The sequence below is a fragment of the Neodiprion lecontei genome, chromosome 1 (assembly GCF_021901455.1).
Source record: "Neodiprion lecontei isolate iyNeoLeco1 chromosome 1, iyNeoLeco1.1, whole genome shotgun sequence".
NCBI lineage: Eukaryota > Metazoa > Arthropoda > Insecta > Hymenoptera > Diprionidae > Neodiprion > Neodiprion lecontei.
Genome location: NC_060260.1, coordinates 41,302,361 through 41,326,674, shown reverse-complemented (window position 1 = coordinate 41,326,674; position 24,314 = coordinate 41,302,361). Strand labels below are relative to the sequence as shown.

The 24,314-nt window shown below is 38.1% G+C and overlaps 1 protein-coding gene across 1 annotated transcript; it reads right to left on the bottom strand.

The window, feature by feature from the left end:
• Positions 1-11,578: 11,578 nt before the first annotated feature.
• Positions 11,579-19,792, bottom strand: LOC107225361 (ubiquitin-protein ligase E3C). The gene is made up of 5 exons (XM_015665798.2): positions 19,717-19,792; positions 18,807-19,305; positions 17,740-18,278; positions 15,523-17,567; positions 11,579-15,194 (listed from the first exon to the last, which is right to left on the bottom strand). Exons 2-5 carry the CDS (start codon positions 19,220-19,222, stop codon positions 15,027-15,029), a joined length of 3,168 nt encoding a protein of 1,055 aa, XP_015521284.1. The 5' UTR covers positions 19,223-19,305; positions 19,717-19,792; the 3' UTR covers positions 11,579-15,026.
• Between the last annotated feature and the right edge of the window lie 4,522 nt (positions 19,793-24,314).

Below are 24,314 nucleotides of genomic sequence, written 5' to 3'. Positions count from 1 at the left end.
AATTGTACAATTCACAAATGAGGTTGATGAAGTTGAAATCGCTACATTATGCGGATTCGAAAAACGTTAGACTGACTCAGCTACCCTGCAGAAGCAGAAAACAATCACCGATTCCTCACGCATGTCTTTAGATGACTCCCAGTCTTTTCAACGATTTTCAAACAGTTTAACGTGATCGAGTTTGGTGCTGAACTTTCAATTTTGCCAATCCTATTCGAGAGTTGTTCAATTTTTGTGGGTCCAGAGCAGGAGTTTTTGATCGGCGAGCAAATATGAGTGGTCGAGGAAAATATCGGCGTTGAATGCCTACGGGTCCGATCTATGTGACGAACGCGTTAAACAAGTCAGCAAACAGTGTAGGAAACACCACACAGATTTACCAAAACTTAGCAGCGTGGACATATTTTAATGAGTCGTGAAAGGTATCCGAGCCATTGGCTCCACAACAATCGGTTTAAATTGCAGCTGAACTATAACGAGTTGTATGAGTCGGTTGCTGTCATGATTTGAATCATTGAGAATTCCTGGTGCCCGTGCAATTGATGCATTGTTCGCCTAAATTTCCCCCCAATTTGGATAATGGGCTAAAGAGGAAATGGCAGGCTTCTTACCGGCTGTGGGGGTAAGTAAAAGTATGCCTCGACATCAGAATTATTCTCAACGGTTATGAATCTGGTGTACGGAAAATTGACGAAACAGAACCTGAAGTGTATTTCACTGGGTTTTACAGTCAGTGAAGCTACTTTGCTGCTGAAAATTATGGGCAGCGTGACGGGCACTGAATCGGAATCCCACATATCTGCCCTGACAGCCGTCTGACCAGATCTAACTATATTTGGCGTATACGATATCTGCAAAAGATACAAATAATATTTACTTTTATTTGCCTAGATGTATACATTAGCATAGACCACGGTGTAACGAATGTTATATCTGAAAGTTGGAGTTGACTGGAGAGCGGGAGACTTGCATGTATTGCCAGGGTCAATCCGCTGCAGGATCTAGTGTACGTGCAAGGTCGTTCATGCAAAAATCCTGGTTCACAATTAACTCCATAATATAAACCTCGCCATTACGTAACATTAACGATACGCGCTTGTATCTAGGATGTGCATACCTTGATCCGCTGAAAGCTGTTGGGTGCAACAACACCTTCACTGGGTACTATAGTAAATTCTTTGGGATTAGCGATTGGCACCGGTTTGATGGCACTACGAGCGAAATCTTGGTACGTTAACGATGGTTGTGTGCCGTCGTGCGTGGTCGTTAGACAAAAGGTCACAGGTACAAGCGAGGAATTGTGAAGGCAGACTTCACGTTTCGTCGCGAAACCTTGAAAAATTACTATGCCTTTTACTATTTTTACTAAATTACTAACATGTATAACGATAAGTCATGCTGTATCAATAGACTCAAGCGACTAGGCAACCTATTCCGTCCATGCATATAGGTATGATATACATATACGTGTGTAAAATCGATTCTGACCTCCCTCGATTTGGGCGGGTCAGAAATAAGGATGGCTTCGGTACCCTCTAACCAATGGCAGTGGTGCACCGAGTCTACGCGACGTGTGTTATTCAATTAATTGGCATATGTTGGATGCCAGCACTGCCAACCTTATTTCTGAGTCATTAAAACGAGGGGGGAAGGTCAGAATCGACTTTCCTCGGGTGTACACTGGATATACATGTAGAGCTCACGCCTCTTACCCAATGCCGTCGTACCGAAATCAAGGCTCTGTTTGTCAAAGTGCAGTGTGGGGCAGATCACGGATCCGCTGAAATATTTTCATACAATATTACGTACTTACAATCTGCACGGTTTCCAAACTAAACAAAACCAAAGTGACATGTTTGAACTGTACGTGTCAACATGCATAGTTCGTAAAGACCAAAGTTCCAACATCGAGTTGTAATAGCGTCGAAACGGTGACAATAAATTTATTCCCAAGTAGAACCGATTTCATCACAGAAATATGAAATTTGGCCTAAACTCGAGTCAGGTTTCCCCTAAAATTATGTCTATTATTATCTATGCTGCCATCTTAAAATTTACGATGTATTTAATGATAGCTCTTTATGATGATACAAATCCGGACATGAAAACTGAAGGGAAAACTCACAGAAAACATTGACGTGGCTAAAGCTCTGTCCGTCTCACTTTAGCTTGTTATATCCTTACACAATGTAATTACTAATTACTACAGTGGAATTTCAACATACTTGATAGTCAACGAAATGACCTCGAGACTTTCTTTAATAACGAATTCGATCTTCTCGAGGAAAACGCCATTACGGTTCGACGATAAAGAAATATCAAATGACTTGTATTCTCCAGGTTCAAGTTTCACTTGTGCGGGGCTCACTTCGATCTTACCACCGAAATCGAGGGTCCTTGGAGCGTACACCAACGTACCAGGAATATCGCCTTTATTCCCACAGATCACCTATTTCACAACGATAATAATATTACGAATCATCACTGAACGAGACGTTCTGACGAAACTAATTTTCACCAGCATGCCACTGTGCCCACCGCGCCGCAAGGATTACGTGAAAGAGGTCCTTGGCGCTGGAAACCATGAAACTGGGGTTCAACGCTCACCGCTCCAAGTTTTCGATTCGTTTTATTGTACTATAATGAGTAAGACGAAAGTGAGAAAAGTGATGCGTACCAGATCGCAGGAATAAATATACCATTCGAATGTATAATACATAGGTACAAGCAACGCTTTTTAATCCCACCCAAAACTATGCTTGAAATTATGATAAAAAATACTAGCCTAATCGGACCAGGCTTTTACTTGAGGGTCTATGGTTGGAACCGTACAGGGTCAAGTTCCGTTACTAGAGCTAAGGTCCTTTTGGTCTGCAGCGCTAGGGCTCGGCTTCACCGAATCATCACAGTATACAGGTACGGTAATATTCATTAATGCCTGCCCATTTTCCGCCAACTTTTTTTATGCTACAATGTGCTCAGTTATGACGCGCACGTCGGCTGCATTAGTCATATGTATAGTTTGCCGGAAGTGGGCAGACATTGATGAATATTACTGTACATACCGAATGCATGGCACAGTGTATAATACTGTATTATATAAGAAAAAAACCTGTTTGATTTACATCTGCAACGTTGATTCTATGGAGAACACTTTTTTGGTGTAAGTATTACAAGGATTGCCGTGGGAATTACTTACTAGTATGTTGACGTTAAATTCACGAATGTTCTTTAAAATTGTTAAATACCGCAATCCCAGTAATTTGTACTCCGTAAAGGCGCTGTCCACATAATTACTGCCGCACCTGGAAGTCTAACAGATTTCTTGTCCGGGCAGGTTTGAAAGTTTTAAAGCATATGCATTCCGAAATTGCTCTAATTCTATAAGAACCGTATACATTATCCGTGTCATAGTACCTCGAAGTGATGATTGGAGCACAAAAATATGGGTCCCACGTCGGCACAAATCACATTCAATCTGACCAATGGGCCGATGCAAGTTCCACGTAACCTGGTATGTATACGATTGAACCGGGAATAGCATGAAATTTAACTGTCGTAGTGATATATCAATATGCGAGTATCAGTGTACGATTCAATAGTAGTCATTGATAATCTCACGTATGCTAGAATTAATGAAACTTCTTCAATATATGGGATAAATTTACTTGAGGCAAATCCTTTCTTCAGTGCCGGTGATCTCCAAGTATGCTCTTGTTTCAATTACACCAACCTCATCCGGTTCAAATATGAGTGTAATATCCGCCCCGCTGTGTGGCCATATTTGTCCTTCCTTGAACGGCATGCGTAGGTATAATATTATGCATAAATATAAACGTGCAGATGGACTTCTATATGTAGTGATACATATACTCGTACACCGTTCATCTGTACTCACAGAGTATACAGTTAACATACATTTCGATAATGTTACAAATCTATGGGAGAACCGTTCCTTTCGCAAACTTTGTCAACAGAGACGGCGAAAAATGAGGTAGCGAGGAAAGAGAAAGAAACGAATAATTGTCGCCCTCATACATGTACAAATCATACCTACACCGCGTCGTAAGATCAGTCGGTTTAGATAAATCGAGTGCAATCACGACCCGCTAAACGAGATGTCAGTCATTGAAACTGGTATACGGACGTATGTCAGTCGATCCGTAAGCAGAGAATTTTTTCCCGCCGCGACATCAACGATTGAACCAACTGTTTTGTATAATATGGTAAAGTGCTCTCCCTCGCTTGTAAGAAATTTTTAATGTTGGGATTGCTTAGATCCCGGCATTTATCAAATACAATAGAATAAAATTGCGAAGGTTTCAAAACTAAAAGTTTCAACGTGAGTATTGTTGATAAAATTTCAACAAACACCACGTATGTGGTTGCTGAAGAAACCAAAGTATTGGGAAAATATAGGTTCGAACTCACCGACGGAATCAGACGGTAGGAAGGATGATGGAACGAAAATGTTTGCTCCGTCAAACAGGACAACTGGTCCGTGTAAACACGTTGGCAAGCCAGTTCATGAACCAGAGCATCACAAATGTTGTAATGGTCCAGGTCGACTTTCCGTGAAATCTCCATGTTTTTCAACATCTCGAAAGATCTTTGATGCCTATTGGTTTAACGTAAGATAATGCATATATATAATAAGTGTATTTGGATGTTACACTAGTGCATAACGTCTGCGGAATATCCTTTCATACCTATCGGAAATTATCGGTGAAATTTTTTTGTTTTTTCAATATCCCTCTACGTAAATAGTTCATAATTAGTGAAATGAGTCAGGTGTGGCTTTTTGTAGCTTCGACCCTGTTGCGAGTTACGACAAGACTTCTTCAACTTTTATATTATATAGGAACTCGTAGCTAGCCATACGGAATTTATATCCTGATTCTGAATGGTTTGTTGGAGAGCAATTTGAATATTACTACGGTTGCGTAATTGCATGTGATATACGTGGCTCGTAACGCCACTTGCAATTTATATTATACCAAACAACGATATCCTATAGGTATAACTTGGCAATTCGACAGCTACAAAGCCCAAGCACATGCACGCATCTGCAACGTCTTTGCAGGTAATGTGCCCGGGGTGCGTCCCCCTTCGGAAAGGGGCCGTTCAAATAACACGTAACGCAATATTGCGGGATTTTAGATTTCCCCGACTCTTCGTAAGAGCTTGTAACAATCCTCAACTCCCGGTACAAAAAATGTGTAACTAACCTAGAGCCCCCCCCCCCATTTTACCCCAAAAAAGGTGAAATCGAAACGACTAATGGGAATGAAAACGAGGCGACAATTTTACCGTCTTATGAAAGTTGTAGATCATTAAAAAAAAATCATAGTGAAGCTGGTTCTTTTTACTTTGAAACGTCACCTGGATAATTAATTCACTTCTCTTTTGGTCGCAATATCTAACTTTTTATATCCTGATCGGGAATTCGAAAAAAGATCGCGAGCTTTTAGATAGGACTGCATAACACGTAATTACCCTGCGGTGGAAATCGGTGGATGCTGATCTTTACTAATCTGCGAAGTATAGTTATTTACATAGCTAACTTTTCAACACGTCTTCAATACTACAACGCAATTAATACTTGCATGCCACATCTATGTTTCCGCGATATATAACTTGCCGCACCAGGGTCTGTGGGACCCCACCTGATTCTCGCTTGCATGCCACGCCTATCGTTTCGGGATATAGGTAATTTAAAAAATTTTTTCTCAAAATACGGGAGCTTAAGCTTCTACTTTGGGGTTTCTGAGACCCCATGTATGGCATGCGAGGGTTAATTTCAAGCCGCAAACTATTGATATGTAGCATTTTATAATTGGGTGCGAAATTGTCGTGCCAAAAGTAAAAAAAAAATTTTTAGCTCGCGATAGATATTGCTTTCATCGTATCGATAGGTACACAGGGCTGCCCGGTGAAGTTTTATAATTACACTTCTCGTTCCAACTGATCTCTTCTACGTTCCGCGTATTGTGCCCATTGAAAGTTCAAGATGTAATCACTGCTGTTACGAATAGTAAAAGTAGTCGATGTTGTCAGTCCGAAGTACGTTTCTTTCATCACAATCGTTGGTTTCTCGAGCGTTATAACGCAAGACGTAGCCGTACCGCACAAATCAAGACTAATGATTTCACCTGGAAAAAATTATAAACCTGGCCTGAGCTGCAAACTTTCATATATTGATTGAATCCAAAGCGTGTCCAAGGTCGAGAAGGCATGCACAGCCTGCAGTTAAGTTAAATAAATTATGATATTACTATGTCTTAATATACGACTGGCAATAATGAATATCAGACATCTGTAATGTAATGCAGTATTTGCTGAGTGGGTTTAACAATATCCAATACCTGTGTCATATGTAACAAGTAGGCTATCTCTAAAATAGCCACTTTTCTCGGATAAGAAATTAACCGTCACTTGCATAGCTGCTCCTTCGACGATATTTCCTTTTCTCGGGTAAACCGTGAATGGGCTGTAAATTTCATTCAAAAATTTGGAAATTGAAGCAAAAATGATATTTGACTGTCCCCCGGGTACCCTAAATTCACCACCATTAATAGTCTCTGCACTCAAAATACGTTAGAAAACAGAAAAGCAAGAATTAAAAGAGAATGAAAGAGGGGAAAAGAGAGGGGGAGGGGTAGAAGAGAAGGAGGGAGGGGTAATAGGGTGGGTACTGTGTACAATTATCATGTTCGATGTTTCCTCGCTATGTATAAATGAACACCTCCAAAAGTTGATTCTAAAACGGAAGTAGTGTCTAGGGTAGGTACTAATTGATTTGGGTTGGTGTTGTGGTGAAAATCAAAAGCGCCTGTTATCAGTGGTTTCTACATAGTTCATACTGCGATAGCATCTTAAATCAGTATCCCAGAAACTATATACTTCCATTTCACAATCAGAATCGATCCACGCAGGTGTACACGTCCATACATACACCAATAACGTACCTGTTTGTGGTAAGAGAAAAGGCGGCAGACACGTCGCTGATATTACGTACGAGTAAAGATTTCGAAGATAGGGCTTTCACCGGCGTTTTGGGTAGATCGATAGCGTCGGGAAAATTCAGCAATGGTCGAGGTCCAATTGCTAAGGCCAATGAAACGTAAATAATCGCTGACGGGCGAAATATCTAATCTCTTATAACGCCAATTGGTAAGACTGCATTAATAAATGTATGAATGGAATTACAGGTCCTCAATTTCAGTTCTATACCGTTATTATTATTATACTCGTACATTGACGGTGGGATTTCTTTCCAATTTTATACATTCGATTCATTTTACTAAGTGCAATATTTAATTGATTTTAGTCTTTTTTTTCCCCTTTTACTCCAACAAAAAGGTATATTCAATTTTAGAGAGTTATTCAATTCGCACATTTCCGTTAATCGTATGTAATTTCTCGATTATAGATGAAACCTGTAGTTACACAGGTATATCCACGGCGTATTTTTAACCCGTGGAAGAATATAATATTGCAAGAAGGTTAAATAGATCTAATTGTTGAGATCTCAACTACAGAAGAATTACTATCAATTTTTACCTAAAATGGGTATCACGAACACGTCAGAACCCATAGAAAAAGTTGCCTGGTGCTTGTAATCCCGCCTCTCCTCTGGATAAAATTTGACATCGTAAACGGCACTTATTCCTGGTGCTAATTTTTCCCGGTACATTGCATCACGAGACTCGACTCTGAACCACGGACTCTCTATTCGATTCATCTTCAAGTATTGCGAAACCTGTGACATCACAAGAGCCATCCATACTTAGCTAGCATTACTTTTTCACCCCCTGGACCCGCGCCTGTGCGGTAGTGGAGTAGTTGGTCTTAATACACGTATGGAAATGTAAGAATGCATTCGAACAGAAATCGATCAATTGAATTTGCAATTTATTATTAGGTTACATATGTGTACCTCAAAGTAATCTACTAACGATACAATGATGACCTTATATCTAGCTCGCGATTATGATCACCTCTTAGGGTCCACTATTCATAAATTATAGCTAACTATGCCGGCTAATGTTCACAGCCAATGATTATTGGATAGCGAAGAACAAGCATAGCGTGAAACCTCTAAATGAAACGATATTCTGAATTCTCGATAGAGGTAAAATAAAATTTCAGGTCGACAAATTTCAAGTTGGATCAGATTTTTTATTTCGACACTTTTTGAATGTGGACCCGAAGATACGCAGAACAAAGACTGATCGCAAAAGAAGCGACTTAACGAAGTTGCTCAATTGATCACTAGTTGTTAAAACGGATGGTCCTTTAAGGGGGTATTTTAGTGTAGAAATTTGAAAAAAACGATTTTTTTTTTTTTATATTTTCAAAGCTTAACCTTTTAAGAATGTGTCCTTGAAAGGACAAGTCAAAATTTCAATTATTTTCAGAGATATAGCTATTTTAGTGACACGTCTTCAATACTGGCTCGGCTGGAACGAATACTTTAAACGCGTTTTTCTCAAAACTACATTTTTCAAAACGGTTGACATGATTTCTCAAGTTCTATTGAACCGATTTACTTGAAATTTGGTGAGAATCTTCTCAATACATGTCTCTATCGCACGAACTATTATTATAACGAAATAATAATTTTTACTATTTTTAAAAAATTCAGAAACGTCCAAAAAATTTAAAAAAAACGTATTATTTTTTCGGACAGCCGTAATTTGGCAAAAAAAAATTTTTGTTCGACTTTTTTTTGGTTAGTACGATAGCTGCATTTATGTAGATTAATAATCTTTTTTTTTTTTTTTCTGATTTTGAAAATGCTTGCAATCGTGACAACATTGGCGCGCAATTTTTTTCGTACCCCCCACTTCAACAACTCATAGCACTTTCAATTTTGTATTTTTTGACTTGTTTTTTTTTTTTGTAATCGTGAAATGATAATAAACGCCTGATAAAAAAATGGATAGTAAAAATATTTTTTGTTTTTTGTTTACAGCACTTCAAAAAACACCTCAAATTCATGCCTCTACACTAGAATACCCCCTTAACGTATCTTTATACTTTTACGTATGACGTTCGAATTGGGCATACAAAGCGAACACATTGAAATCAACGGCGCGTAGATTTGAATAACCACTTCTACCGAATTGAATACCGGCCCTTGTTTCTGATGAAGAAAAATTTCGGAAAATCAGATGTCAACATGTGCTTTTTGCAATTCAGATAGACAGAAAACAGACGGCAAAACGCTAACGTAAGCAAAATTTACCATCAGATTGCCAGAAATTTATTGCCCTTTACGATTCCACCTAATTGTATATTCGCGGTTTTCCGTATGTTGCCTCATTTCTCTGCGATCTATTTGTCCTCTAAATTATTTCATTCACGGCGCTTTGCATAAAACATGTGGCTACTATAGAAATAATAGTATAGTTTAGGTGGAATCTGTGCAGTTATCTGATACTTAACCGAACATGTGCGTTTATTGTGTATTTCGGAGATGACATACAGCGCTCGAAAAGTCAACTTCCAGAGCAGGTGTTGTAAAAATACACTTAACTATACTGCAGCGCTTACCGAGGTAATGTTTTTGATGGTCACAGTTACAGTGTAATTACTCCCAGGAGAAAACTGTTGGAATACAACGATGCTGGGAATAACACGAAAGGGAACATCCGAGCGATCAGCATTCAATTCTTTTTCATGCTCTCGTTTTATTAAACTCTCGGTACGCTCCTCCGTTGTCAATAACATTTGCTTTATGTAAGAAGAGGGTGAGATTCGGCGCTGCAAAAGGAAAAAGTCATCTCGTTCTTCAACAAGTCGATCGTACTTTTACATACCCGCGCCGAACTTACGGAAACAGACTTGTTTCTATTCTCACTATCCAGGAGGACTGTGAATATCTGTACATAGTCGGCAATTCTTTGTTCCTCCTCGGGCGATGATACAAGTTTATTCTTAATAAATTCCATTTCCTCCCAGGTTTAATCGCCCAGCAATAAATATGTCAATCAATCCAACCCACCATTGAAGGCCACGAAATAGGATTAGAAATAAAACACAATTCATTTTTCTCTTCTTTTTTTTTTTATAATCACCATTTGGGCATCCATCAAAACAATGAGCCAGTTATAGCCGAAAAGCTTATCGTTTGTTTATAGAAGGCACGACGATGAAATAATCTAACTTTTAAATTAGCTTTACCTCGACGAACGTCGGGGTTAGCAAACGCAGTTTCGAAACCGAAAGTATGATTGAGCTCAAAATCTTAGTGCCACATCTTCGCGATAAGAACAGCGAACCATCCAAATTTCACGCGAATCGGTTCTTTCTACAAAACAAAGTTCAATCGCGGTCCAATCAATCGCTTCCATTTTGCCCACCATTTTCTGACTAACAGAAATTGCGAGCAGTTTTGAACACATATAAGTAGGTAGAAATTAAGAGATAATACAATATGTAATAATAATGAAAATCATGGCATTTTCATGACTCGTAGTGTGAATTTCTGACGAACGGATTATTTAAATTGAATACTACGGTAATTATCAGTAAATTTACACTAAGATTCGACTGCTTGTATGACGTAATTAATAATGGCTTCATAAAAAATTGGATACCTTGTAATAATTAGTTACAAAACTATCGGCATATTATTATAATAATTGCACCATGGATTTTCTATAGAGACGACATTATTAGAGTTCTTAGCTTGCTGCACCGGGTCCACTTTCTGTAAGATTTCCCTAGGATTTCGCCTCTACTGTTAGTCGAAAACTGGGGAAATTACATACGTCGTGCACGTGGGATTTTCAACACTTGTTAACAAAACCAACGTAAAAAAGTGAGATATACGCGAAAAGAAGTTAGTCATTTCTCCGCTCATTTTTGATTGTTTTTGAAAAAAACATAAAAACTCTTGTTCTGTTCGCAGAAATTATAACAATCCGATAGAGAAAAAAAAACTGATGTTCAATTATTATTTTGATGACTGCAAATTTCGTTTAATCAGAGGGTTGATACATCGCTTATAACATTTGCTTGAGTAATTGTAGACTTACACCAATCTTTGCATGCGTACCGAATTAATCAGAAAAATATCGCTGACCTGAAAAGTACGCGTTTCCTAACCGACAGACCGGATTAAGGTAATGCGTTATTCGTAACAAAAATTATTGCTGCAAAATAGTGATTTAGAATAGAAATATCTAAATGATAACGTAAAGTATTAATGGTATTTTAAAGTCATCATACGGATTGAACGACTTGGTTGTTATGTATTGGTAAAGTTTGAAAATGCTGCATTTATTGTATAAAACGACACCTTCGTTGAATGTAATAATGTTAAGGTACCGAAACATTGGTTAAAAAATCACTACTTTGCAACTTTAGAATATCTTTGACGGAGTCGAGTTTTCATAAATTGCTACTACGTGCTGCTTCATCACGATTTACCGTATTACAAACAATTCTGAAATTGCCAACAACGACTATATCTAAAATCGCATGGTTATATCAAAGTTACGAACTTCAACATCATTAATAATGAGAATCCTTATGAGACAAAATGAGTAATAAATATTACACCTGTAAATCGAGTAACTATATCTTTTATTTACATTAACTCATATCCCCTAGATAAATACATTCTTGCATACATACATTTGTTAAACTGACAGGCGGATATAAAACTTAAAATTTGTAAATATACACAATTTACAGACACCAGGGCAGTAACTGTAACAAAAAATATATGTAGGTGTATTCAATGTGGAACCCTTCTTTTTCAAATTGATTTTTTTACATTTAACGGTAAGAAACGACTCTGCTACAGTCGTAACTGAGCTTACTGGCGCTTTGCATAACATACCCTAATTGTAAGTAATTGGCCCCTCGGTACATACATTATTAATCGTATAACATTATCTATTCGTCATGTGTTATCAGTACCTGTTTCCTGCGCTATGATTTTCTGTCACGTGACCATATCTTCCCATTGCCTATTTTTGTGAGGGTGAAAACATACCCGCACATAGATGTTATAACATAATGCGCGCACACCGGTTTTCAGTTGATGGGAACAAAAAAAAGCAAAAGGTAAACTTATCGTTCCTATCACAACAATAAGCCCTCCTAAATCGATGCCTACATATTTTTTATACTTTGTATGTGTGTGTATGCAATACCGGAAATGTGAGCATTTATTGGGCTCGTGGAGCGAATTCAAGCTTACCAATAGCGCTCTGGTATACATTGCAACCTTGGACCTATACATATTGTACATATATATTCTTTACGACAGAAGGTTTCCTTGGAACCCAGAACCGGGGAATCTGCCTGTCAAGAAACTGTAGCGAAAACTTGAGAAACTGCTATAATACCTATGCTCCATAAGAGTTATGTTTTTCTAGAATATATGAAGACTCAACTATCGGTTTCATCGCAAATAAATAATGTTTTGGAAAAAAAAATAACATCAATTCTTCGAGTACTTAACTGCAGTGATCAGATAATACATAACTTCAATAACATGAATCTTCTCTGAGTGTGCTGACTGATGTAATTGTAAGCACTACATCTTTCTTCTCATCGTATATCAACCATAGCTGAACGCGTTAGTACCGAACTACTGCATTCCATGCCGTTTAGCAATTGATTACAAGTGAAAGTTAGTACTTGTAATTTGCCAAGTTAGAGGTAATTACTGCGACGAAAAAAAATTGTCTGAAATCTATTTTGTGTGGCTATTTGTTATATTACTGATTGATTAGGCCAATTTTACCGTGTGCAGTAACTTTCATTGCAAGTGGAAATACTATAACTTCTCGATACTAATACTTGAGTTAGACCTCAATTCTGCGTGCGGAAGTAGGATCTCGTTTCTCAAAATCAAACACCAGGAAACAAGAAAAGAGTAAACCTAGAGGCTCAACTGCAACTACATGCTGCAACGCCTTGTTAAGAAAAACGAAAAGAGGCATTCAAATAAAAAAAAAAAAAAAAAAGGAGATGGTTCAAATTCCCCTTCCCAAAGTAGTGAAATCTATTACCGTTTACTAAATCGACAGCGACATCTCCTTTTGCTCTCGATAGCATCATAAATCAGACTGTGTTTTAGTTCTCTTCAGTACACTATACCGGGAGTTTTTAGTGAAGGATCCTGACGCGAACGTTGTTTCGCTGGCAGATAGGCAACAGGAATTACATCTTATACACTGTAAGGGGAAAGGTCCGTTTGGACCTTTCACCAGCGTTATTGGACACTAAAATAATCGGAAGCTAGATTGGACACAGACCGATTGGACACTAGCGGTATTGCAGACACGCCCTCAACGGGTCTCAAAGATTGCATGTATATATTCAAATGCTCGATTAAATCCAAAATTGTCAGATATGGCAAAGTAATGCTGAAATCCCATTTTCAAACTTCGAAGAGAAGAATCTTTGCTTCTTCGTAGTCAGTTTGAAAATGGGACTCGAGCATCACTATCTCATGCACGTCTCACAATTTCGGTTTTAATCGAGCATTTAAATATATTTATTCAATCTTTGGACCCGATGGGGCCGTGTCTGTAAGACCGCTTGTGGTACCTGGTCCAATCGAGCTACACCCAAAAGGGCTCGTATCTAGTCGGAGCCGTGTCAAATCGGGCAGTATCCAATAAATATCATGTACAATACAGTTTTCGATTATTTTTGGTGTCCAACAACGCTGGTATCCAATCAGGGTTCACCTTATCACCTCAAATTAAGTGCCTCAAATATAACTTAGGTTACCTATCTGCGGACGAAAGTTCAATTGCGCCAAGAGTCCTCACCGAAAACTCTCAGTGTAATCTCACTTCTGAGCCCGAAGGGGTTCTCTTTTTAGAAAATCCAAAAATAAGAAAAAAAAAAAATAGAAAACTGCGATCATCACTGTCCACGCCTCAATCTACCAGGCTTCTAACTTCTCACGATTTTTACTACAGCAGTTTAGATTTTCTATGAAAAGGGAAAGCCTACCAAAGCAATGGTGTTGGCATTTGACAAGGATCAATTTCTGTTACTAGGTAGAAAATGGCCCTCAGGGATTCCTCCATTACCGATCCGTCATTTGTTATTTCACACACGGAATACCAGTCTGAGTAGGACGACCGATTCTACAGAAATTCGTTCTACAGGGCAAATGTTCTACAGAATATGTTTTACAGACCCGTTTCTACAGAATTTCTTCCTACAGAAAGAAATTCGAGATTCACATCAGAAATAATACTCCATGAATTGTTGTATAGGAGAATTGTTCTACAGAATAGTTTTCTACGGAAGATTTTTCTATAGAACAGTTTTCTAATTTCACACATCCGACACAATACCCGTTCGACACAACACACATGCAACACGCATATAAATTCAAACCACATAATTTCAATTAAATTAGATCAAATTGAATTAAATTACAATGTTTTTAACAATTCGACGATTGCTCTGATTTTGTGTTGCGTTGAACAGAATCTCTAGCAAAAAATTGTGGAAAAATATATTGTAGAACAATTTTTCTGTAAAATTATACTCTGTAAAAGAATTTACTGTAGAAACAAGTTAGTAGAACATATTCTGAAGAGCACTTGCTCTGTAGAACTGATTTCCGTAATATCGAACCGCGTTCGTTTGAGTATGTCATATTTACAACTACACACAACTGTGACGTAAACTTGAAACTCTATATTAAACAGTATACGAGAGTCACCTAACACAAATAGAGCTATCCTATTTTCTGTGCTATCGCTTGTCGTGGGACTGACGGCAAAACCAAACCAATATTATAAGTGAATGCGCAGATATGTTATTGGTCTGGCTTTTCTTTTCATGCAATATTTTTTGTCATTCAAACTATCTTCGTACATACAGGTACATCAATCGTGGCATATATCGTAAAGAACTTGTTCATGGTATATCCACTGTTAGTACGAATTGTTCGTTCACCCAATTTCACAAGGAATAAGTTTATCACATTGAAAACAAGAATGGCAATTGTGCCTCTTGTCGTGGAGTTTAGATATTTAGCTAAGCTCAAAACCTGCACCTGCTTGTATAGCGTATAGAAGCTTTTCCCTTAGTGTTCTTTCGTCAGGAAATTCCGGAAGTTTTAAAAGGTTCATGCAGGTGCTCGAAGTCGGAAGCCGATCGACGCTACCTGCGTGTTGAATGCAGAAAGGTGGATCAAGTTCCTGAAAACAACGAAATGACCATCATTATGCGGTTGGAACAGATTTGAGGAGCTCTATGTAGAAACACCAGGGTTTGTACGAGGGACAAGGTAAACCGCAAAAAATCTTATCCGGGTGTAGTTAACCCGAGTTCAAACCTCAGGTAGCCGGTTCAGCGCCTGAACGGTGGGACCCGTGGTAAAATTACTGCGAGTCGCCGCTCAGGTCTTCCTCGACAGGCTAATGATTTGAACTCAGACCCTCCCATTTCACAGTCATGCACGCTACGCCACTACAGTCACTTTATTTAGTATCAGTATCGTTTAGTTTCTTTCTCGTTTCATCATACCTTGAATCCAAGCAGCGGTGGTCGACTGCAACTTGTCACAAATTTGAGCAGTTGACTTCTCTGTTGGTCCGTGAATTCGTCAGCAATTTTCCAAAAGGAAATTATTGTAGGGTGATCGGGGGTATAGCCTCCGGTATAGTTTGTATGTAGTTTCAAGTCGCGTACATCGACAGGTATTTGTGCACCGGAGATTAAGACCTGTAGTTCTTTATTATTGAACATTTGAAGCCAGTCGAGGGATACGACATTACTTATGCCCTGCTTGAATGCATAGCACTGGGCTCTTATCTGTTTGTTTAATTTGTAGTCAGCCATTAAATGGATGTATTCTATCCGATTGTGCGAAGTTACTGTGACGTTCGCTCCTCCAGGCTTGAGCTCGTCAATGCGCCTCTCCCCAAGTTCGTCAGATAAAACTGTAAAGTCTAACCCCAGTTCGGTAACATCGCCTTGGTAACTTTTCAGATACAAGAGATTCCTGTACATTATTGGATCGAGGGAAGCCAAGTGATGAACGTCAACATCGGCTTGCCTGCCGACAATTTTTGATAAAAAAAATTCGGCAAACGGCAATTCAACTAACAAATTCTCGTACAGTGCCTTTCCCAATATACGACCAATGAAGTAGTAGTGTTTTGGAAAATCATCAACAAGAAGGTGCACCGTTGGATTCGGATACAACATGTTGTCTTTGGTCAGCCTGAAAAATCCGCGATTTGGATCAAAGCTGGTTTTTAACAATTCTGAAAGAAACTCTCGGAATAGTCCACCCCCATCTACACCAGCCTCTTCAAGACCAGCTGCGTTCACCAATTGAACCTTCATTTTCAGCCTCAACTCAGACTCGTTCTCTGGTGAAAGTTTGTCAAACGCATCCTCGTACAAGTAATTCCGTCTCACAGCAATCTGTATGTATGGACCCCGCATGAAATTCGTCCATTCGCCTTGCTGTTCCTCTTTGTCGTGATTCAAGAGAGATTGAAATACCACTACACGATCATTGAATGGCACAACAAAGGGTATTTCACGAAGCAGCGTAAGCGTTCGCACTTCCTTTGTCGACCAAGGAGGGCCTTCCTCCAAATCTTCACGAGTAAATGCTCGCAGTCCTTGAAATGGTACATAGCCTCTTAATCTGCGACGTCGGAATGTAAAATCCTGTGGTTTGTCCAGTGGTATCACAATGTTCGACGCTATCCAATGGCCTTCAGGGCAAAATTGTTTTCTCAGATCACGAGTGTGAAGTTGCCGCAGCAAACCTACAGTTACTTTGAACAAGTGCACCCACATTTGTGTGTTTTGGTGAGTTTGGGTAGCAGAGGCACCAAGTACTGCAGTTTTATAATCATCTCGTACTGTCGGCCGGGTATCGGGGAACGCGAGCTCGACCAAGCCCAAGCAAACCCCCTTCAAATGAGCAGAAAGTGGCACTAGTTCCACAGTCGTGAATGGCATTGTCTGTTGGCTAGCACCACTTGTTCCAACTTGGGAGCCATCATTGAAGAATTCAGTGTCGTGCAGCGTTGCAATAAGCAGGCTGAAGAGCGAGCAAAAAACTGCCAAAAGTGGTACAATCTTTTTTGTATTATCTGCATCTAGGGCGATACCTCGAGAAACTACTTGCAGTAGAAGAGTGACACCCCCAAACAGGGATGTCTGACGAACAGACATTAGTGCCGTCCATAAATGACGAAGAAACGACGGTTTGAACGCAAGCATGTAGAGTAGTTTATATTTAGGAACAGCCATTTTGTTGGTTATCAAAAGATTGTGGCACAATTGACATAGGGCTTGGAGCATAAGGGGATCCTCGCTTTGATCCACCACCACAAGAATACCTTGTACACGATTTTCTGCATTCAACATTTCTATGCATTTTTGACGTATGTCCGCTTCATCCTGATCGACCATATCAGTGTCTGTGTCACTGTCCGATTCGTCGGTGAAATTTAAACTCTGCTCTACAGGTGGGGAGGCTATTGTCGAACTCAGCGATGCCAAAACTTGAAGGTAGTTCGTCAGAGTGTTCCTTGACCTTCTGCAGGCTGTGGGTGCAAAGATGAAGACAGAGACATTAGCAATGCAATATACACCAAGGTATGGACAACATTTCAAACATATAAAATATCAAATGTACATTTGCATTAGTGTTCATAATTGTCACTGTCAATCTGAATATTATAATTATTGTAATTCTCCAAACTGTTTATCACTTACCAAATCTGACTGGTTCCAGAGATAATATGCTATACAAAAGGCACAGAGTAGGCTCATTTGCAAGTCTATTTATACAATCGATTAATTGTTTATACGGGAGATTTTGAAATTCTGTCAATGCAGGTAAGACAAGCATCTTAATTGGCTCTGACATTCTTGGCGCAAGAATGCTGTAGCAGAACTCTTCAAGTATCGTAATGGAAAATTTGTTATTCTCTTCCATGGTATGAATAAGTCCAAGCGGTCGTTTAATCATATCCAATAGACATGCCGCCATCGGTGTCGGTGGTACAGGCGTTGCTTCCAACAAAGGAGGCACTTTTTCATCTATCAACCTTCTCAATTGCACAAAGTACTTGTTTTCTGCCAAATATACAAATATGCCGATCAAATGGCGATCTGTTTCTGTCTTTAAAATGCCCTCTGTATTTTCTTTCACAGTGAACACTTCCAGGACTCGCAGAGGAACTGCTATAGAACGAGCAGGATCTTGAGAAACCGTGTCAACTATTTTCCGCATTGATAATTTGAGAATCCACCTTAAAAATGGACAAAAAGCTGATGGTATTATTTCAAACTCTATAAAACAAAAGTGCTTAGCACTCAAAAAAAAGACCAATTTAACAGCAGACAGGGCAAACAAAGCAGAAACTTTAAATCACTTTATGGAAACGACATATCTCACATGCATTTTTCACGTATTGGTGCTAAAGAAGGTGACTACAAAAATTACAAAAATTAAAGTATTCTCTTCCCTCTGATTTTTTTCGATTCTTTATTCACCTCAATATGCTGACTAAAACATCACAAGGATGCAATATTGATTTTATAAAAACTCAGATCGCTAAAGTCGTTACACCCTCCTGGCAAATTGGTCTTCGTAGTTGCATTCAAATTGAGAAATTGCTTGTAGCCATAAAGGGACAATAGTATTTAGAAAAAAATTTCAACCCCAATGACCCTCAATCAGCTTCAAAACGAAAACGCTTGCCGGTTACGCCCTACTCAACTGGTTTTCTGCTTTTGAATTAATTAGAGAAATAGTACACTTTATTTCATAAACATACCGTAATCTCCATGACCACTCTGTAGATATGGTTGTCAGTTCTTTTATACGTTTGTGATCTTTCAAGACGTGTCTAAGTATCCATAGCAATCTGGATCCATCTAGAGCTTCGTCATAGAAAAATAACAATTGTCTGAGCAAAGGGGAAATCTCTTCCAAGCTTGGCGGATTATTACCCAATGCCTTCTGCGCTACATCAAAGTTGTGCCTTTCATGCTCACGCTTTAATTGTCTAGTTACAAATTGACGAATCTGAGCTTGGATTTTCACAGCGGCGTCATGCCTTTGACGCTGTTGTTCTCGTTTTAAACGTTCCAATTGAGCATGCTGCAGTAGCACAGCTTTTTCATCACGACGGCTAGCACCAGCTAGATTTTGTTGGGGTTTTCGTCTGTAGTCTCCGTCAAAGCTATACATGACGTTACTTCAATCAAAAAAAATTACACGTCCGTTCTTTTGTGAGTCACTTGAAATTCAACAATGAAGACTCCCCAATCGGCCTGAATTCACAGATAGAAACATATTGACAATAGTGAATAATGATAAATGAGATTTAGAAGCATTCGATGCATTGGTTCATTATGATTGGTTGGGCATGAATTTTTTTTCAGCAACCAGCAGAATCCTAACTGACTAAATTATATCCTTTGCAGTATTACAGTCGTGGTATTTTGAACTGTTCAAATTTAGTCCAGTTTCACCTTCGCGAAAATATCTATTGTGAAAAATTATCTGTTCACTAAGTATAAAATTACTCGATTACTTTTCTCTGCAAATTCGGCTCTTTATAGCAAGGTTATGCCCGTATTAATTGATTATTGCCACACTGCGTAACCACGCAACGTCAATAAATTATGCTTGTCTTTAACAATTACGAAATCGAAGGAGAATGTTTCACCACCATTACTCACTTTATCACTAAAAATCACTCGAAATAAATTATAATATTACAATAATGTTACGATTACACGTTAGTCATTGAATACACGCCATATTGAATTGATGAATAATATCACTAGCATGGAGTCTAGAGTAAAGGAGTCCGATCTTCGTACACTTGATCCGGGATGAAAAATCCGTACAATAAGGCTTGCGCTAGCTGACGCTGAAGGCGCTGATATCGCAAAGATCCGACGAGTGTTGGGCTTATAGCGTTTTCCACTGGTTGCACCAGAGATGAGTAGGGAGATCTCCAACGCTCGGCTTTTCGTGATACCAGCTAGGTTGGAGCGTCGACGTGACACCTAGGCGGCCACGCACCGAAGGTGGCCCATTTCCGACCTGACACCTAGGCGGCCATGCACCGAAGGTGGCCCACAATCGTGCATATATAGATATACTCGGTCGCTCGAGCAAGCGGTTGCCAATCGCATCCTTGTCCCCGCTCGCACAAATCTTTCCAGGAATGCAAGAATTGGGATTTTTTTGTTTCAATTTTGAATGTCAGCGAATAAAAGTATCTCCAGATTTGATAAATTTTGGATTCAATTAGCGGACGCTGAACCAAAATAATTAACCATTCCCAGCCCGAATACGTTTTTTTTTTTTTTTTTTTTAATAAATATTATTTTTTTATTGATATGAAAATATGTGACGCCTGGTGTTCTCGAATATTTGTACGCGCTGTCTATGGAAAAATATACGAAGCCAGCTCGATAACATTTATGCAAAATGTGCAATGGGCAAGTGGTTGGAGGAAATTTTTTTTTTCTCGAACTGAATCTTCCAGAGAACCATCAGCGAATTCCAAGCAAGCTCCATAAACATACCGAGCAAACGCGCGATCACGGACGTAGCTGTGGTGTGGCTGAGTGGATACCACATGAGGATGAATTTTCAATCACAGGTTTTTGCGCGAAGTTTTCCTGTATTTAAGTTAATTACTACTGCCTTTGCTATAATACTGCATTCAAGTCTTAAACAAAACACTAAAAAATAAGTTAACCACTTAATGTAAAACAAAATGTTAGATCGAGCTTAAAATTTAAGCCGGAGTTACATAAACTAAGATAATTACAAGTGCAATATTGTAAATATTGAGCATTTATTGTTCATCTAAATAAATATGGTTTCCTCCTCAAAAAAAAAAAAAAAACATGAGGATGGAGTGATGCGGGACACGGGTTCGATCGCAGTTCACTCTTTTTTTTTTTTTATTTTTAAATTCAATCCCGGCTTTTTTTTTTGTATTTTCGGAGAGAAAAAACAAATCAAAGAAAGAAAATTTCGAGAGCCGGTCGATTTTTTCCTTCTTTCCTTTTGCTTTTTTTTTTACTGAACCCACCTTTTTTGTAGTGGGGGTAACCCGGAAGAGAACAAATAATTGAAACAATAAAATTCCGAGAGCGAATCGATTTGTTCCGCGTTTTTGGCGCCTCTTTTTTGATATGGAAAAGTTTTGACAGTAATGGAAAATAGAGATTACTAAACGCAAATGTATTGTTTTTTAATAACACCGGCCCACAGAAAAAAAGTGGCCTGTACTTTTGACCGGACCTACCTATCTTTATGTATTTTGACGCGCTGAATCCGAATCTGAAGTCAGTTTTGCCCGTACACCCTCAAAATTTTGAGTAAATTGCAAAAAAAACCATAAAAATCGCCAAAAATTAGCATTTTTGGTAAGAAAAAAATTTATGGAACTATAGACCAAGTATGATTTTTATGCATTTTGGTCCGCTAAACCCAAATCTGAAGTTTATTCAACCATAAGCCTTTTAAAATTTAATTGGGCCGGTGTTATTAAAAAACAATACATTTGTTTTTAGTAATCTCTATTTTCCATTACTGTCAAAACTTTTCCTTATTAAAAAAAAAACGCCCATTTTATATCAGTCTTGACGAGCATTTCTTAAGAAGTTTGAGAGATGCGAGATCGGAACGACAAAATTATTTCAGTAGCAACAATGTATGGACCCCTCTCCTTTTCTGATATTCGCAGCCAGTTAAGAGGCTTCACAGTGTTCAGTTTAGTGCCAGCAGCTCTCGAGGTAGCAAGATGGTAAGTGAATTACATAATTATTTTACATGTATGGAAAAACCGGCAGGTTTGACGATCGTCTATTTACTTTATAGATTAAGAAGAGAAAAAAAGGGAAGGACCTGTAGTCGTATTTTATACTTTATTTAATTTTCCTTGAATTGTCAGACGTTTTTATTTTTGATTGTATAGGAAGAAGATGTGTGGGGAATTCCATTCTAGTGCCCAAGAATATAGTACACATTTTCGATCATTTTTTCTTTTTTTTTTTTGGGAAAACATTTTCCTCAATTTCCAAATTTCCTTAATTTTTTGGTATTCAAATCGATTCTTAACAATTTTGCGCACAGGTGGGATTTCTTTAATTATTTTTTTCCTAATCCTGAGGATATTTCCTATCTGAGACCACCGTCAATAGGCGAGATTCCGGAAATCATAAAATTACCTTTTTTTCTAATTAAAAAGAAAATCACATAAGGCCACTAAGAACTCGAAATGAAAATCTGACAAAATTAGAGATGTTTTTTTATATTCTAAGCCATTAACGTAAATAATCCGTTTAACGACCATCCTAATAGATATACATTGTATATGGGGCATTCCGCGTCAAATTTGCAACCCATGTACCTCACCCTCTTCGATTTTGATAATTCTTTAGTATGATGTTACAACCACGGTTTCAATCGACTTGAAACAGTGTCGGAATTTTTTGCAGATTTCTTTAGCCACCACTGAAAGAGAAAAAAAAATGAAAAACCAATTCCGGAAACGCTTCTTTTAAAATTCTGAAAAAATTCACACTGATTTTATAATTAAAAATATGATTTGTAAGCATGACAGGACAACGTGATCTCAACATCTACTACTTTTCTAGCAAGTTTTTGGTTTTCTTGGATCTTTGGATAACTTAAAAAAAAAGAATGAAATGGTATGAACTGTATTCAGGCCTTCTGGCATTCCTCTAAATTTCAGAAAAATTGATATCCATTAATAATAGAGAAATTTATGACCGAACAAATAAATAGAAACTCCAATTCCGGCATGAGAAAAAAATGCTTGCTAGAAAAGTAGTGAATGTTGAGATCACGTTGTCCTGTCATGCTTACAAATCATATTTTTAATTATAAAATCAGTGTGAATTTTTTCAGAATTTTAAAAGAAGCGTTTCCGGAATTGGTTTTTCATTTTTTTTTCTCTTTCAGTGGTGGCTAAAGAAATCTGCAAAAAATTCCGACACTGTTTCAAGTCGATTGAAACCGTGGTTGTAACATCATACTAAAGAATTATCAAAATCGAAGAGGGTGAGGTACATGGGTTGCAAATTTGACGCGGAATGCCCCATATACAATGTATATCTATTAGGATGGTCGTTAAACGGATTATTTACGTTAATGGCTTAGAATATAAAAAAACATCTCTAATTTTGTCAGATTTTCATTTCGAGTTCTTAGTGGCCTTATGTGATTTTCTTTTTAATTAGAAAAAAAGGTAATTTTATGATTTCCGGAATCTCGCCTATTGACGGTGGTCTCAGATAGGAAATATCCTCAGGATTAGGAAAAAAATAATTAAAGAAATCCCACCTGTGCGCAAAATTGTTAAGAATCGATTTGAATACCAAAAAATTAAGGAAATTTGGAAATTGAGGAAAATGTTTTCCCAAAAAAAAAAAAGAAAAAATGATCGAAAATGTGTACTATATTCTTGGGCACTAGAATGGAATTCCCCACACATCTTCTTCCTATACAATCAAAAATAAAAACGTCTGACAATTCAAGGAAAATTAAATAAAGTATAAAATACGACTACAGGTCCTTCCCTTTTTTTCTCTTCTTAATCTATAAAGTAAATAGACGATCGTCAAACCTGCCGGTTTTTCCATACATGTAAAATAATTATGTAATTCACTTACCATCTTGCTACCTCGAGAGCTGCTGGCACTAAACTGAACACTGTGAAGCCTCTTAACTGGCTGCGAATATCAGAAAAGGAGAGGGGTCCATACATTGTTGCTACTGAAATAATTTTGTCGTTCCGATCTCGCATCTCTCAAACTTCTTAAGAAATGCTCGTCAAGACTGATATAAAATGGGCGTTTTTTTTTTAATAAGGAAAAGTTTTGACAGTAATGGAAAATAGAGATTACTAAAAACAAATGTATTGTTTTTTAATAACACCGGCCCAATTAAATTTTAAAAGGCTTATGGTTGAATAAACTTCAGATTTGGGTTTAGCGGACCAAAATGCATAAAAATCATACTTGGTCTATAGTTCCATAAATTTTTTTCTTACCAAAAATGCTAATTTTTGGCGATTTTTATGGTTTTTTTGCAATTTACTCAAAATTTTGAGGGTGTACGGGCAAAACTGACTTCAGATTCGGATTCAGCGCGTCAAAATACATAAAGATAGGTAGGTCCGGTCAAAAGTACAGGCCACTTTTTTTCTGTGGGCCGGTGTTATTAAAAAACAATACATTTGCGTTTAGTAATCTCTATTTTCCATTACTGTCAAAACTTTTCCATATCA